This window comes from Catharus ustulatus, chromosome 18 (genome assembly GCF_009819885.2).
Source record: "Catharus ustulatus isolate bCatUst1 chromosome 18, bCatUst1.pri.v2, whole genome shotgun sequence".
Lineage (NCBI taxonomy): Eukaryota > Metazoa > Chordata > Aves > Passeriformes > Turdidae > Catharus > Catharus ustulatus.
Genome location: NC_046238.1, coordinates 5,792,578 through 5,810,437, shown reverse-complemented (window position 1 = coordinate 5,810,437; position 17,860 = coordinate 5,792,578). Strand labels below are relative to the sequence as shown.

At 42.2% G+C, this 17,860-nt stretch overlaps 1 protein-coding gene across 1 annotated transcript in view; it reads left to right on the top strand.

Annotated features, from left to right (window-relative positions):
• Positions 1–17,860, top strand: part of GALNT9 (polypeptide N-acetylgalactosaminyltransferase 9) — a 130,004-nt gene that overhangs the window by 36,078 nt on the left and 76,066 nt on the right. Inside the window, exons 3-4 of the mRNA XM_033075631.2 lie at positions 7,509–7,675; positions 10,130–10,304. Coding sequence (XP_032931522.1) covers positions 7,509–7,675; positions 10,130–10,304 — 342 coding nt within the window. The remainder of the gene's footprint in view (positions 1–7,508; positions 7,676–10,129; positions 10,305–17,860) is intronic.

The window sequence follows — 17,860 nt, the reverse complement described above, 5'->3', positions numbered from 1 at the left end:
CAGACATGCTGGGATTAATTATTCCTTTGCCATAAAAACCCTTTTCTGGGATCTTGATGCACCACCTTGAGTGGAGAAGTATTTCTTTAATGGGAAAAGTGCTGACAGCCACTGCTGGAAGTGCAGCTAAATGGCTTCACATGGCTTGCTGGAGAGCCATGACCCTTGGTGGCAGCAGCCAATTTTGGGAAAACATCTTCTGCCTTTCTGGATGGCTCTTTGTGAACCTTCCCTGTTGGAAACACAAGGTCTCAGTTTTGGCAAAGCAGAAATGAGAGTGGATGTTCTCTGCTCCCCACAGACAACGTGGCTCCCAGAAAGAAGTTTTAAAAAAGTTGCACAAAAGGTAGTGCTTTCCTGCATGTATTTTGCTGATGAGATCTTCAAATCAAATTGACACAATGCCTTTAGTTTGGCCTTTATTTAATATCATTTCATCACTTTCACCAATTTTTATATTTCACTTAACTTCAAAGAGCTCTCCAATCTCAAAGCAGAATTTTCTAAGACTGCCCTTATGGCTTTTTTTAAAAAGATAATTCTTCTGTAGTTTTTACTTTAAAAGGATGCAAGCTAAGAATCCAGTTGGAAGAGGGGAAAGGATATTTGCAAATCTTGAGGATCACTAAACAAGCCATTTGTTTTAATCACCTAAAATGAGGCAGAATACATGTCACTTGGAATTTAGCTGAGCTCCTCTTTAAATTTAAGTGCAGCACCATTAAAAATAAAGTTGCACAGGGGATCTGTTTTCTTTGGGGATTTTTGGAAAGCATTTGAAAGCAGATTTCAGCCTCTCCATTAATTTCCAATGAGCCTAATGCTTTGTGATGCAGCATGCATTCAGCCAGAGGCAGATCTGAACAGGCACACTGGGGGATAGAGTGGAAATTTTTTACAGATGGTATTTCAAAACATATTAGTGACTCAAGTTAAGTTACAAAAAAAAAAAAGGAAAAAAAAGGCAAAGATTTTTTACTACAGAAGAATGTGAGCACGAGCTTTGAGCCATTTTTCATGTTAATAAAGAAGCTTGTTTTAAAAGTGATTGAAACTAGTTTTAGCATTTTTATATGTATAAATCAATAAGGGTATTAGACATAATGGCATGTTTCTGGTATTGTTTGCCTGAGGAAAACCAGAAATAGCTCACTGAAATAGAAGGCCTCTTATTTTATGTGTGCAGCAGCTACTTTTGAAGAGTCTAATAATCCTAAATATAAGGGTTAATATTCTCTACAAGTAGAGTCTTCATGCTGCATATGTTAACTATGCATATATATTGTGCTATCAGTCACTGATTGACAGTTCTCAGGGCTTTCTGCTATAAATATAAAAATAATTTGTCATAGAGAGAGGAGGAATTAAACCAAATAGAGCAAATGTGTTATAAAACAAAAGGCACAAACATGTGTTGGGTTTTTATGTGCAGAGCAATTAGTCACAGTTGTACTGGCCTGGAATTTAAAAGAAAGGAAAAGGAACAAGAAAGAGATGTGTGATTCTCAGGAAACCCTTGTCCAATGTGTGTTATTGAAAATTCATGGGGAGCTGGAACCTCCCTGTGTCCAGCTTGGAAGGGTTCTCTCCTTCATGGAAATATTACAGGACAGAAATTCCTGTAAATTTGGTCTTTCCTGTGGGAAATAGGACAGTGAAGAGAGAGTCCTAAGGTATAAAAGTTATTTTAGGAAGGCTGCTGCTGTTGTCCAGTCTACAAATCCTACAGACATCAAATCCAATTGTCCAGCCTGGGAATGTGGGAAATTCCCATGCCCAGATGTGTTCTGGAAAACTCATTGCACATTGCAATCTTTTGTTTGTGGTTGGCATGGAAGGACATTTTTCCTTGATACAAGAAATGTTTGAGGTTAGCTCAGGTACAAGGGCTTGGCCTGGTTTCTTTCTGATGAGTGTGGGGGATTTATTTCTTAGACTTTTGGATGCAAAATAAGAAAAAATATGTCAAGGATCATGTGAAAGAAGCTGCTGGGAATTCCCACAGTATGGAGCAGATTTAAGGTCTCACTTTATGAGAAAATGATCATCAACATCACTGTGTACAAGAAAAGATGGAGAAAAGGTTGTTTTAGTGGATGTCCCCAGACTTACAGCACCAACAAGAATTGTGCTGTATCTTGTACCTGCATTTCTCCAAACAAATTCAGGAGGAAGGTGTTGATTTGTATGCTGTAGGAATATTTTAAAATGGAGGCTGTTCCATAAGGAACACAGACTGTGAAAAAGGTATCTTCTGTTATCACCATAATTTCTAGGCTTTTTCTGAAAATGGCTCATTTCTCTTTTCACCTTAGTTGTAAATACAGTGTGCTGTTTTTCTCAAGGTGCATAGCTCATCAGTGTTCTGTACCACTGCTCTCTTCTTCCCAGTTGTATTTATATTATGAGTTCTTAGGGAATGCTGTCCCTGAGCTGCAAAACAGGGGGAGAAAGTAAGAGCAAGCCTTGACCTCAAAAATTTTCCATTCAAGTTTTTGGACAGGCAGGAAAATCCACCCTCAACAGAAAGAGAATGTTGTGCCATAATACAGTTAACATCCTCTGTTGAGGAGAATTAATTAGGAGTTGGAGCCTGTGGCTGACAGATTCATGATCCATGAAGATAATCAGTTTTGTGGGCTGTCAGTGCTGCTGCAGACTGGTCAGCAGCTGGAGCCCATGCTGGGGAACAAGACTTGTCCAACTTGTCACAGCCACTGTGGGACAGGAAGGTAATGGTGGTTTATTTCTGCAGCTCAAAAGTTACTATTACATCCAGCACTAGCTGTAAAGCCTCAGTGAGTTTCTGGAGAAAGAAATCAGGCACTGAGCTGGGCACTAAATTTAGTGATTTAGCTGTGGTAAATCGTCTGTGCCTATAGAAGTCACAGTAGCATTTAGGTGCTAAAGGGTGACCGTGTAGGTAAGATTAGTCTGAGCCTGTGATTTAACAGGGCTCAAAATACATATTGACCTGGTGATTAAAAGTAGTATTTGTTAGCATTAAAGAGAAAGAGTTCAATAATCTTTTAAAATATTTATCTTTGTCCTTTCATTGATCATGTACCAAATAAGGAGCTGTTCCAGCTTGTTCTCCTGCTGTGGCTATAAAACAAACCACAGATCATTCTGAAGCTTTCAAGGTACAAAGCATGCAGGAGTAGGGTTGGGTTTTGGGGTTTTTTGCCAGAACTGCAGATATTTCTTCATGCCCAGCAATTTCTTCAAGTTTGGGAAGGAGAGAAGCCTTCAGTCATCTCCATCCTAGCAGTTCATTGGAGAAACATATCTTGTATTAAACACTTTAAAGATTCATGAAGCTGCTTTAATTTTGTTTGCATTTCTTCCTGAAGGGTAAAGCTGTCAGAAATATCTAAATGCATTGCTTAATCCATTTCCAAACTCAGTATATTAAGGTCTGTGAGTAAAATTCATTTTTGGAGTTTAGCAAGTTTGCAGACAGGAAAAAGGGCAGGGGAAATAGAGCAGGGAAGATTTTTCTGGTTTTTTTGGTAATGCACTGAACTGCCTGCATGGCTGCAGTGACAGTCCTTCACAAAAAATAGTGCAACCCAAATGGACTGTAAGAACAGCCTGATAAATAGAGGACTTCACTTCTCTTGGATCAGATACAAATAGAATAAATGTATCTATCAGGGAATGAAGGTTCAGACAGAAGAAAATTTCCTTCCTTTAATGCCTCCGAGCTTACAAGGTTGCCATGGGCAGGTTAACGTGCAACTGAACACCTCTTGTTTTCTCATGTCCCAGTTTCTGATCTATGACCTTTTTATGTCAATACATGATTTTTTTTTCCAAGTTTCTGGTCTGCCAACCAAAGAGCTTTTCCCATTTTCTTATGCCTGCAAGACAGTGCTCACAGTTGGGCTCAGGAGGCTGGCTGGGAAATGTTCATTTAAGGAGTCAGTTCAATGTAAGGGTAAGAATGAGTGAAAATCATCTGCAGAATAGAGAAAAATGACCTGAAAGGAAATACCTCTGGGTTGCCAGCCAATCTCTGCAGTACAGAATGAGAACACTCAAAGACCTTTCCCAAGACAACAGCAGGATGCCCCAGGTTTGATGTTTGGCATGTTGTATGAAATGTGCCTGAAGGGCTGTTTCACATGGCAGCTCTAATCCATCCTCAGCTGGCCCATGGAAGTGATTAGCCATGGCATTGTCAGCCTTTGCTGCAATCCCTGCTCCTGCAGGCATCCAGCAGTGTCCTGCCCAGGGTACCTGTGTGCTCTGCTTGTACTCTGTGGGACCTGCTGGCACCTCGGAATGCTGATTTAAAATCACAGGAATATTAACTGTAAGCCATGCCTGCCCAGCTCAGACCATCTTTAGCTACAACAGAGGTCAAATGTCCTCTCAATTCTTCCCAAACTCAGGAGTGTTGGATGTTATTGAGGCCAAGTTTCAGCTGTCATTTACTGAAAGTGTCCTCCCTCCCCTGATTGCCACAGTTCACAGTGTGGCCAGACCTGGTGCAGAGAAGTGGAGATTGGTGGGACCCAGCTCCCTTCCCTGGCAGAGCATTGGGAGCTTTAAACACTCAGGCCCTGCACAGCATCAGGGCTGAAAAAGGGATGATTTCTGAATTTCTTACTGCAGTTCTGTTGGCAGTAAGGCTGAAGGATTATAAAGGTGTCCCTTGCTAGTGCATTTTGTACAGTTTGATTTCTTCACATTCTGGTAATTTTCTTCTCAAAAGAAATAATAAAAGTGGCTAGCCTTGTGCTAAGCTGCTCCATCATTAGCTCACAGGTTTCTTGCCTGAGGATTTCCTCTGTGTCCAGGCTGCTGCTCCAACCATTTTCTGCAGGGATGCCCTTTGGCTCCTTGGAAGTCAACAGGCTTGTGACAGCCTTGCCTTTTTCCTCTATAATCAACTGTCCCCACTGCCCTGCTCCAGGGCCATTCAAGGGCTGCTCCAAAGAGGATTCTGTGAGTTCTGACTCCTGTGTCTTTTGGAATACAGCACCACTGGCTGTCCCACTGCCTGCAGTGGGTGCATTGACAGCCTCTGGCTGAGCAAAGGTGACAGAGGTGACAGCCAGGGGTGTGCTTTGGCACTGTGAGGCTGGCTAATGGCACTGCTTGGCTGGGAGTGTCAACCTGTGGTTGGAGTTTCTTGGAATGAAGGAAGTATTAACTGTAAATTGCTGTGGCTGGTGTCTAATTAGAGAACACTTTGGGAAGAACTCGGGCGACAATCCAGCAAAGCACTTAAGCACCCACTGATTTTTAAGGAAAGACACCTTAACTGGGATTGCTCATGCTCTCAAACATCATCACAAGCGTTTGGTAGTGGACCAGTAATTTCTCCTGACTACCTCAGCACATCGATCTCGTTTTGTGAAGTGACCTAAGGAGCTGGGAGTTCAAGGTTGACTTGAAGTCTGCAGGAAATAAACCCTTAAATCACCACTGTGCTTTGGAAAGTGCTCAGCTGGACAGCTGCTTTTGCTGTTCTTCAGCCTCACTGCAATACATAAATTTATGACAGCTCTTAAACCACTGCTAAATTCTGAGGTCTGCTTTTCCCATCTAGGTGTTCCTGTTGCAGTGGCACTACCAAAGGTATTCCAATATATTGTTTGGAGTGATCTTTCCAAATGCAGTCAAAATGAAGTTTGTCAACTATGTCCTGCTAATTAAAAAAAAAAATTTAAAAAAAATAGAAAAACTGACAGGCAGAAGGTTGTGTTGAGAACTGATAGAGATGACTTCATCCAGGTGGAATAAGAAATTCAAACCAGCTTTTTGTCTAAAGCAGTCCCTGATGCCCTACAGTGTAAGTAATCACTGAGAACTAAGGCAAGAAAAGTTCTGTGAACCAGCAAGGGTCACACTTAGGACAATAATGCATTGATTTAATGTCATAAAGAACAAATAAATCAAAAATTAGGAGGTTATGGTTTAAGTGTAATGGTTTTAAAGCTAGAATTAGATTTTTTTTTCTCAGAATGTAAAGCAGCACTGGAATTAGTCCTGCTTGGAGTTACCCCATCAGTCTGGGTACCCAGGTGTTTCAGTTCACTTGCCAATATAACAAATACTTTTTACTCAGTTCAGCAAAATTCCTAATTCTCTGCAATCGTATAGTATTTCAGTGGTCCCTGTCTGTTCCTAGGCAACTTCAGTCCTTCCACATGCCTCCCTATTTTGGACATTTGTGGTGACCCCACCTTTCCTTTAATTGCTTGTCCCTTCTGTCCTAAGTGCTGCTTTGATACATTGGTGTGCTCAAGAGGAAAATTGCATTCAAAAAAGAAATTCAAAAAAGAGGGCTGTGTCAGAGCATTCATGCCTCCTGGAAACCTCTCTCCTTGTTCCAGGCTTATTTTTAGGCTGTGTAAGGATGCTGCTTGGCCAGAAGTTTTACTCAGTGGTCCTCTGTGTGGTGCAGGCCACCAGCAAGCTGCCAGTGAGCAGCTATGGGAACACTGGGATCAATGGCAAGTGCTCAGGTCTCTGAGCAAATAGTGCTGGGATCAGGAATTATGAATAATTACACTTTACTAGAATTCATAACTGACTTCCAGAGGTTACTCAGCAGTCAAGCATTTGTCACCTGCCCTATCCCCATGACTGCTGATAGTGGGGAAAAAAGTGATTGTTATGCCAAAGTAATGAGCACAGAGGTCAGAAAGTTTGATAAGAGCAGGAGAAGTCATTTTCTGTGATATCATTAGCAGTATTTTAGAGAGCAGGTTCAGTAATTGCTATGCTAATTCTAAATGGCTTTTGACTGTGAGAACAGGTAGGGGGTTTTTAAAGTTATCCTCTTTGCTAATGGGAGAGAATCCCACTGAAATAAGGCAGTATGGTGTTACAGAGGGGCATGGGCCAAGGGCTTGGGAACAGGAGCTCTGCTCTGTGCTCTGTAACTGCTCCAGGCCTCAGTTTTTCTTCTCAGAATGGTCTGTGGTAAAATATATGTACCAGTGAGCAGCACAAAAGCAAATTGTGAATCAGGATGTAGCAGCCTAGGAGACATCTCAGAGGGAGCAGACCTGTTTGCAGCTATTTCAGCAAGTGCAGGCCTGTACAAAAAGCACCCTGGGTTTGTTATTGCTGCACAAACTGTGCAGTCAGAAAGGGTGGCAAGTGCTCTCTCCATGGGCAAATACAGAATTTGCTTGGGTGAATGCTGGCTTTAAAGTTCTGATGCAGTTGTGAGTTGGAAGCAGAGCTGCTGATGGCTCCCCTGGGAGCACAGCCAGGGGTGGCTTTGGAGCTTTCTCCAGGTTGTTTTTGGTACTCCTTTGGTTTTCAAGAGATGCTGTTAGCCTCACAGGGAATGAGAGCTGCTACAGATCTGCATGCACACACCCTGGGCTGATGGAGAGGGTGCTGCTCCTGGCTGATTCCTTGGAGCCCTCACCACAAAGTCTGTCAATCCCTACAGCTGGAGAGCGAGGAGAGCAGGATGCTCCTCAGCCTGCTTTGCCTCCCAGTGGCTGCTGGGGTTTCAATTGTGTCTTTCCTCTGTGCAGGTGCAAGCAGATGAGCTACCCAGAGGACCTGCCCCAGATCTCTGTGGTGTTCATATTTGTGAACGAGGCTCTGTCGGTCATCCTGCGCTCCGTGCACAGCGTGGTGAACCACACCCCATCCCACCTGCTCAAGGAGATCATCCTGGTGGATGACAACAGTGACAACGGTGAGCTCCTGGCACCTGGCCTCCAAGCACTGCACCCTTGTGATTTCTAGGTGTGAAATGTAAATGTGTTTGTTGTTGAGAGGGCTGATTGAGCCATTTGTGCAAAGCTGTGGGTAAATATTGACTATTTGTATAACAAATAAACATTATGTGGATAAACTCTGTTGATTTCATTGAAATCCTAACAGAGCAAATGGCATTTATGTAGGCAATCTTAATAGGACACTTTCTCCAAATTTTCGGATCCAGAGGAATATCATCATCAATAGAATAAAAGTTTAAATTCTACTGCCAAGGAAAAGTGAGGCTACAGATTCTCCTTAAAGATCGTTGCTAATCTTTTATATTGCAGCACATTGTTTCTTCATTATTTAATCCAGAATCAAAATATTGGTGAGCATTTTGGGTGCTATTATCAGCTTGTTTCACAATACAGCCAGGTTTGAAGATTCTCAGGATACAAGGGAGTAGCAGTGTTGCCGTGTTTAAATTTGTACATTACACTTCTAGAACTGATACATCTTCTAAAATCATATTTTTCCCCAATAACCCTAAAATTTAGCATTTCCTCCTCAGATCAACAGCTTTAAGTTCTTTCAGTTTTAAGTTGCTCTTACTCCTCAAGATCCCTGAAGAGAAGGGAGAGCTGAGAGAAGAGACAACTCAACAAAAATAAGTTCCCAAAACCTACAGATTTAAAGAAAATGTTTATGCAATTCAGAATTCAGTTATGGCAATGTAACCTGTGGAGTAATTATGTGAGATTGCAAAGTGTTTGAGTCAAGGCAATCCTGAGGAGAATTGAACTCATCATTTCTCAGTGAACTCTTATATAGCTTTTCTCTGCCACTCTTCTAAATAACTGGAGATTTATCAAGTCTTTGATTCCAATGATAATGATTCTACTGTCTAATATAGATCAGAAAAATGAGGCTCCTAATGTCCTGGAAGCTTCTACTAGTTTTTCTGATAAATATATTTAGGCAAAAGCCACATTATGAATAAGTTTCAGTGTAAATGAATTGCCAAACTACATTGATTTTAAAAAAATAGAGAGACCATTTTGGTAATTTGCCTGTTTATAAGCCTCCTGAAATGAAGCTGAAAAGGGTGAATGAGTTCTGCTCCATCTGTGATTGAATGCCTGAAAATGAACAAAAGAGAAGTCTATTTGAGATCTTCAATATCCATTTAGTTAAAAAGGAAAGAAGCCTGGTATTGAGGAATCTTAATTATATTTAAAGGAAAACCCTAAAAATTAAGGGAAATTAATTGTGGTCTGAATTACATCTTGACCCAAAATCTATTGAGGTTATTTTTCTAACTTCTACTGAACAGCTTAAATCAGAAAAAAAGAATCATCAGAGTGGCATGTTACACTTCTTTATGGTCAGAATTGCTCTTCCAGAGGCCTGTTATAACCTAATGCAAATCATCAGAGAATCAGAATAGTAATCTTTAAAAAATACATAGACAAACTACCTCTTTAACACTATACTCAAATCCATCAGGCCATGTTAAAGTCTGTGGTGTGCAGGGAATTTCTCTGGGCTGAAACCCCTGGAGCTGGTCCATGCCTCAGCTGTGGTACTGAGTTTGTGTCTGTGAGACTGACCAAGGGTTTGGGAATATCTAAGGATTCCTTTCCCTCTCTGTCTTAGTTTGGAGGACAGGTCTCTGCTATGAAAGGCAGAAGCTTCTCTTTGAAATGGAGAATGTAAACCCCTCCCTCCAAATTATTAGAATTTTGAAATCAAGGGGTTCTCAGGCAAAGATAGGGGAATTAAGAATAACAGTTCTTTACTAGGGAAATTAAAATAGAAATACAGCACTACAAAGAAACAAACCCCAAACCCTGACACAGTCAGAGTACAACCTGACACCCGTCAGGCAGGGTGTTGGCAGCAGTCCCATTCCATGGTGGCTGCATCCTCCTGCAGTGACAGATGTGGCTCAGTTGGAGCAGTGCTCCTGTACAAGGTGCAGTTTCCCTCCGGAGCTCCAGTGGTGATGTGGAGAAATCCGGTTTTCCTCTGGAGCCCAGTGGAGAAAGGGGCTCCCTTAGTGTTCCAAAACCTCTGTTTTTATCTTGGTAAGAAATGTTGGGCTCTTCCCCCTGGCTGGAGCAACTTCCAACGGGATGCAGTAATTTTATCAGTCCCACAGTGGGACTCAATGACCATGAGCAGAAAATGACTGGCTGGAGGAAGGATGGGTTGTGAAAAGATAAAGAACAATGCCCTGCCTGGTTTCAATGGATGGCCCATTAGCAGAATATCTCCCACAGAGATCAGGATCACTGCCCTCACCCTGAAGAGATGGTGATAGAATAAATACCTTTTATCATACCCTGTATTGTAACCCAAGACACTTTCTGTTACAGAATAAAACACAACATTGCAGTACCTTCCTCATCCTAAATGTTGGTGTGGGGGTTTTATTTCTGTCCTGCAGTTGAGCTGAAGTTTAACCTGGACCAGTATGTCCACAAGAGGTACCCAGGCCTGGTGAAAATCGTGCGGAACACCAAACGGGAGGGGCTGATCCGAGCCAGGATCCAGGGCTGGAAAGCTGCAACCTCTCCTGTGGTGGGGTTCTTCGATGCCCACGTGGAGTTCAACATTGGCTGGTAAGTGCTGCCTTGTGGAGGCTGGTGACAGGCAGGGAAAACAGCACTTTGAGTTTTCCCAAGATACTCAAAGGAAAACAGAAAGGAAAGAATTAATAACAAAGTTTAGCACCTGGTGTTGTGGACAGGGGGAGTGAGGAACGTGATGTTTTGGTAAAAGCTGTTTACAAGAGGTGTTGCCTTCCTTGGACCAATGAGCTTAATTCTATCCCTGGTTCAATGAACCAGTCTATAAAAATGTGCCTACTCCTGCAATAAATCTCTTCTTCTGCTTTCTAGATGAAGCCTGTGTTGCTGTATTTTTTTGCCCCTCCCTAGCCCAACAGTGGCACTGGCTGTGCCCTGAGGGACAGTGGCACTGGACACTGCCCTGGGCTGCAGGAGGGTTTGCTCAGCCCCTGGGATGAGGTGGCTGCAGGCTCCTGCTATCACATCAGCAAGTACCTCTGAATTGTGCTCCTGATTATTGCAACACTGCTGACAGGCTCCTGCAAAGGCTGCAAGACCCATAAAAAAGCTGTTGTGCCTGGTCTAGCACAGCTCAGCAGAGAGAGAAGTAATTGGAGCCACAATGGATGTGAAATCCCAAAGCAGTCAGATGGGGAGACCCCATTAGGAGGCTCTGGGCTGGAGGATTTCAAATGCTTTTTTTATCTCCTTGTCATTTTTCCATCATTTTGTCTTAGAAACTTGAATACCAATCTGATTTCCTCATAAATTTTCTTGCATTTACATTTGAGGGAAACATTAAATTATTGCCTGCATTTTTTTAATAGGGCTTGAAATTAGGATGCTTTTCTCCATCCCCTTTTGGTTTAATGGGGCAGAACTGCATTTGGAATAAACCTTTGTAGCACCACTTGGTGGCCAATATTTGGCATTACTGGAAGTCAGGACTGTAGGAGCTGATCTGTACCATCAGCTGCAAAAGAACTGCTGGGACCTTCAGCATGTAAAACATGCATTTTCCAAAGATAGGCTGGTATTTGATAATGATGATGCAGAGTTATGGTGGAAATGATTATGCTCTGCAATTCTGGGAGATATCCTCAAATTAAAACTAAAAATAGCTGTACTTACAACTAGAGAGAAACTTAATTGCAAAGGAGTAGAGTGTTTATTTTTATATGTTCATGAATATCTTTACAAAATGGAAGATGCAATAAAATAAGTCGTGTAGTGCACCTGCTTTATGTTCATCCCATTTTTTTTCCTTAGGATTATGTTAGACTATAATAGCAGCTGTAGTAATTTTCTAGAAGCTTAAGAGCTTGTTTAATTTATTTATTTATTTGCTTTTAAAGCAAGTAGATCTTTCAGATTTTTTCAAGTATTCATCTAGGGTAATATCAGTTATGGGACAGGATCAGGGACTGGGGAGAGCATGCTCTGAGTGCTGTCCCCAGTGCTTGTCCTGCCCAAGCTGCAGTTTTCTGGGGCTTGAGGAGAAGTTTGTTATGATTTTATAAGGACATTGAGATCTGACGGATGTACTGTACCCAGGGAAGCTCAGCAGTGGTGTCAGTGAGCAGGAAAGGGCTTTGTGGTTGCTTTGGGGTTTGTTAGGGTTTGTTGGTTTGGTTTTTTTTACTGTACTGCTTTGCATTAATGTCAGAAAGGGTTGAAATCAGCATAGCAAGAACCTGGAGTGCTCAGTAAAGGAGAGTGTACATCCAAGATAAAAGGTTTGTGTTTTGTGCCCCGTGCCTGGTTTGTGTTTCCTTCCCTCCTTCCAACAGAGCTCTCAGGTCTCAGCCTGTGCTGGGCAGGCTCTGTCCCTGCTGGGGGCACTCTGTGCATCAGTGGGGACAGAAGTGCTCCAGGAGCATCCTGGATCCCTGCATTTCAGAGCTGCCCCTGTGGGCTCTGAGTGTTCCCTGCTGCTGCTTCTGCTCTTGTTCCACTCAACCTCTGTGGCTGCTCAAAGCCTGCTCCACCCACTCCCTCCTGCTTTTAATTCTGTCCACCTGTGCACATGTGGTTGCCTGTCCTCTCCATTTTCATCTCATCTCCTTTGACTGGGAGCAACTAAAGTCCTTCCATCTGGACTGCTCTATTTTTTCCCACCAGGGTAGCACTGCCCCCACTCCACAGCCCTGTAAACTCAGGAATCAGGTGGGAGTCTCTTGTTAAAGCTCTGCTGTTTTATTCTCCTACTAAGTTGCACCTTGCATGAATATCTTCCCCCATTTTCAATGCTTATTTATGCATTCAGAGGCCACATGGATTGCTCCCACTAAAAGCTGCCTATGGATTATTTGTGAGGCAATTAAAAAGAAGCCAATTTCTTTACCACAGAAAAGAGCATTAGCTTACTGTTTGGTTTGTGTTCCATCTAGAAGTCAAGTGCCTGCAGTGCAATTTTGTTTCCCAATCTATGGCTGCTTTACCTGCCTAATCAGTTGGCAGATTAATTCATAAAGAATCAAAGAAGGACTTCATCGCTTTCTCATGAAATATGCAGGACTGATGAAAAAAAAACTTCTTTAAACAATAGTGTCCCATTTACAGGTGGCTTTTTGCCTGATATCATACTAGAGCATTTTATGGGCTCTTGCAGCATTGCTCTCCAGGGACACTTTTTCTAAACTAAATTACAATCTGGTAGGATATAAAAAAATACTCTACAACCTGGCAGGTCAAATTAGCTATTGAATTATTTATTTTGCTGTGCTTAATTGCTGCTTTTTGGCTTCTCAGGTGTAGAAATATGTTATCTCAGAGCAGTGATTTTCGACTGACCTGTTCCCCTCAAGGCTTTTGATAGTGTGAGCCAATACAGCTGCTGTGAGAGTGGAAGTGGAGAGGACTGGGAGGCCATTGCTATTAATTCTCAAATGGGATTTTAAATTAGAATTACAGGGTAATGTATGTGTACATTTCATATGTAAAATTTACATTTCAAATGTAAAATTCTGCCTGTCCTGCTGTAGTAGAACCTGGTCTGTATTTAATGGTTGCTTGGTGTTGAGGGGAGTCAGAACCCAGCAGAGCCAAGAGGGAGGAAAAGCTCAGTGCTTTCCTCTCTGAGGGTATATTTAAGTTTGTTTAGTTCAGTTTTCCTTCAGCCCTCTGAAGATTTCAGCATTCCTGCTCTGGCTTTTGGCTTGGGTCCACCCAGCATGCCCAAAGCCACCCCAGTAACACTGAGAGCAGGGCAGCCCATCCTGGATGCTGACTGTGTTACAGAACATGCAGAGCATTGTAGAAACTCCTGTCTTTGAGAGGTGGGGAAGAATAACACGACAAGGAGAAGGGACCTTCTCTACATTATGTCTGGGAGCTGGAGAGAGATTCCAGAGATAGGGTGTTAATTCTCTGGGTGAGAAAAAGGACACATTGAGTGAAGGAGAGCAGAAATCAGTATGTGAAAGGCAGAAGCCACAATATATTAGCAGCCATAAAGAGGGTGCTAGGAGCCATAAAAGAAGACATGATGATAGAGTATCACAGTTGCATTCTATCTTAGGAATTGCTTTTGCTCCTATCGCAGAGGTATTATCAGAGCACTGAATGGAGTTATGCAGTCCTGTAGTAATTAAAATTTTGCCAGACAAAGGGCAAGTATCAATAAGGAAGCAGTGAAGTAAGAGGATTTAATCAAAAGATTTCAACATACCAGCCAGACAGAGCCTGACATGAGAAAGAGAACATGAAATATAAGTTGAGTATCCATTAGATTGTGTCACACACGTCCCATTTTTATGGATTATCCCTGAAGTTGTGAGTGTTTTAAAAATATACAAAACTGGTGTTTTAATAAACTAAGAATAGCTAAATATCAAGATCCCAAGGCCTGTGGATGGTACTTTGGTGCTATTTTATACCGTAAGGTGTAATGCAGTTTGTTGTGGTGGCCATAAGCAATGGATTCTAGAAAAGGAGAAAGGAAGTTGATTTCCTCCTAACCTTCTACTGATTTTGGTTATCCCAAGAACTCTGAAACAGAGATGTGGTTGTGCTTTTTTGGAGCAAAGCCACAAGGTTTTTGTCCCCCTGAGAGCTCCCTGGTAACATTTTCATGCAATGTGCTGGAAGCCAATCTCTCCCTGCAGGTGACCTCCCTGTCCCCCCTGTTCAATCTCAGGTGGCTCTCTGGGGACATGACAAGATCCAGGTGGCTCTTTCTTTCTAAATGAGAGAAGTGGTGAAGGTGAAATTACCTTTACAGTCCTTCTCCTGGGCAGTGTCTCCCCTCTGGAGCGTTCCAGCACATCACTCATGCTCAGGACACGGCTCATGGCAAAACCCCTGGTGCCAGGACAGGGCTGACCTGGGAAACCCAAACGAAAAGGAAGGGACATGTGTTTGTAAAGGGAGTTTTTCCTCATCCAAAGCCTTAGGATCACTCTGGTAATTTCATGGAATAAATGCTTAGATAGCAAAACCAATATAATCTGAGTGGAGCATGCAACAGAAGCCACGTGGGCCTTTGGGATCCACAGGACTGTGCCAGCCTACACACAGAGGATGGACCAGAAAAGCAGCTTCAGCTGTTCATCTACCTCAACTACCTAGAATGCTCCCTGAAGCATCCTCGTTGCTTTTCAGTGGTGCAGAGAAGAGCCATTGATGTTTGGCAGCCAAAGAGCTGATCTTGGACTCTCCAGCAGGCGTTGGTGCCGCGTTCCCTCTGTTCCAGCCGGGGTCTGAAACTTCCCTGAGCACACAGGAATGCTGATGGAGATGTCAGGCAGGACAGATGGGGAAGTTCTCTTAGAGACTGAGGAAGGGAGAATGAAATTTATTTCTTTTTTGGTTCTCTGAACACTTATTTACAGGAAAGGCATTCCGCATTAAATATTCCGCAGATGGCCTCAGTGAGGAATTATGTATGTCAGAGATCTGCTTGTCTGCATCTGATAAATGTATATTGTCAGTGAGATGTGAGGTAGCGTGTAAAATCATGCAAAATAAGCTTTCAGTTTACACAGCTTTCTTTTTTCTTACATTTCTTTGTTAAGTTTATACTTCACGGTACCTGACAGTGCTAGAGCCAGAGTAAAATACGGTGTTAAACCCACTGAGCCATAAAATCTAGCAGATGAGACCATGTTGTCTTTCATTTATGTCTTATAAGGACTCCTCCCTAACTGCTTGAAAGAAGAGGAAATTCTGATTTGTGAAAGCAGGAAAAAGAAAGTTGGAAAATTTTTTTAATGTTAGTTCTTAATTTTTTACTGGAGTAAATAGTAGTATAGAGATGGTGGAGAAGGAAAAAAAGAGAGGCATGTTTATCTCAAAAGAACCCAGAGATCAGGGAATTTGGGTACCAGCTGGGACAGAGCAGAGCTGGAGAGATTTCCCAATGCAATTCCTGTCATTTAGGAAAGGATTCACTTTTGAGCAAATTTACAAAGAGTGACATCTGGGCTGCAGGGAGGAATTTATTGACAAGTGCCTCCTACAGCCATTCTAACTAAGAACTGGGAGGGAAGGTTTGCTTCCCAGATGCTGCATGTTAGCAAAGCATCCCTGAAGTTGTGAAGGCCATTGAAGTGGCAGAGCTGGGCAGCAGAGGATCTGGCCTGCAGCATGCATGTGGCTTCCCTTGGATTGTGTGCATTTATTCTGATGCTGTGCCTTTTTAAAAGTCTGCTTGAAGTCAGCAGGTGTTTTTACATATTTAAAAAGGTGAATTATATAATCATGTGCACTGAGGAGCTCATTACTAAATTCTTTTTATCTGTTTTTTATCTGGAAAGAAGCTGTTCTTTTTTAGCATTGTGAGAAATCAGGCTTTCCCTTTGGCATGAATTTTCCAGCAATCTGATAAGGATGTAAAACAACACAGAGTTTTTTGTTTGCTGTGGTTTCCCATGGGGTTTGAGCTGCTCTGAATCAATCCAGTGTCAAATACAGAATGCATATATGTTCAGAGATAGACTTACAATGGGATTAGAGAGGCCTGTGTGATCACAGTATGGCCCCTGCCTTTGCTCTCAATCTTCTTACAGGCTTATTTTGTATTCTGGCTTAAATTCTGCCTTCCTACTCTTTCCCTACCTCCAGTGTTTATCTTGGGAGCATTCACTCTTTGAATCCTGCAGAACCAGCTCCCAATAAAGTCATCATGGGTGCTCAACACCTTGGAAAATCTGCTGTTAATGAAGAAATCTTTCCACTGGTAGGCAAAAGCATTGAATTCATGTGCTGCTTAGTGATGTGCTCAACAGACTTGGACAAATCAAAGTGAATAAAATTGAAGTGAAAATATCCCTTAGCTTAGTGGAGTCTATAAGAGAAATAATTTATTGTCCTTCCTCTTCTGTTTTATCTGTTCACCAACAATCTATTCAGAGAGAGAGGAGGACACTGAAAAATATGTAGTTTTAGAGAGGATGGAAGGGAGAGGATCTTCATATGTCACTCAAATTCCAGTCCAAATTGTCTGCTTGGTTTTTATTAAGTGGAAGAAAACCCACTTGGATGATGTGAAGCACTACCTTTAGAGCAGAATCTTTTGATTATATTTAGTTTACTGAAATCCATCATGTTTATGAATATGCCTGGGAGAACTTTCCCTCTTGCTCCAGTAAATAACTTGTTAACAATGTGTGCTGCTCCTTGCCTGTAAAGTACCCTGACTCAGATGCAAACTGGGAACCTCATATTTTTGCACCTATGAAAAATGGAGATGGATCCCAAAATTTACATCTGGCTTATGCACCTAATCAGGCAGGGCTGAATCCTGCCTCACTGCCATGTGGAAAGGAAATACTCCAAGCACATATTGCAGCTCATCAGCTCAGTGTTTTGGATATACTTGGACTTCAGCAACCTCTTCCTCTCTTATCCTATCAGTCCTGTGAGCTGCCAGAAGCACCTGACTTCTGCAGATGGACAGCAGAAAAAAACAATTCAAAGTGGAAAAAAAAAAACCATGGAAAGAATGGTGGTGTCCATAAAGAGGATGGATAAATCCACACAGTAATTTAGCAGTTTGAAATTAGGAAAAAAATAGAAATTACCAGAGAAGATTTAATTGTTATATTTTCAAAAAATCTGATGCCATTAGATAAACCAGAGTGACCAGGCAAGTTGACAAAGGATTTGATGAATGTGCAGCTCAGCCCAGCCTTATAGAGCAACTCTGAGGCTGGGCTTTGCTAGCCATGAACAGCAACGAAACCCCTCATATTCCATGGATTACTCAGGATAAGCAGTGCAAACACAGTGCATTGCCCAGTCCTGTTCAAACTCATAATCCTTCTTTATTGGCCATTACCTGGGGATCTTGGCAGGCAGAAAAACACCCACAAGCAGTGCTGGCAGTGAGAGGGCACTGGCAGGATCTGGGATTTGAGTGTTCCTGCAGATCTCACAGAGATGAGCTCGGGCTGAGCCTCTGAATACCCCACTGCTCTCTGTGCTGTCTTTTACAGAACAGGACAGGCTGTGAAATCTCTCAGGTATGCAATGTTTAATTAAAAGGCTCTCCATTCTGGGTTTTTGCTAAGAGAACAGCTCTGTCCTGGATTTTCTCTTTCCATCTGTGACTCAGAGCCTACTTTCTTGTTTGTGGATGTAAAAATATTTTGAAAGTTAGGGAGCTG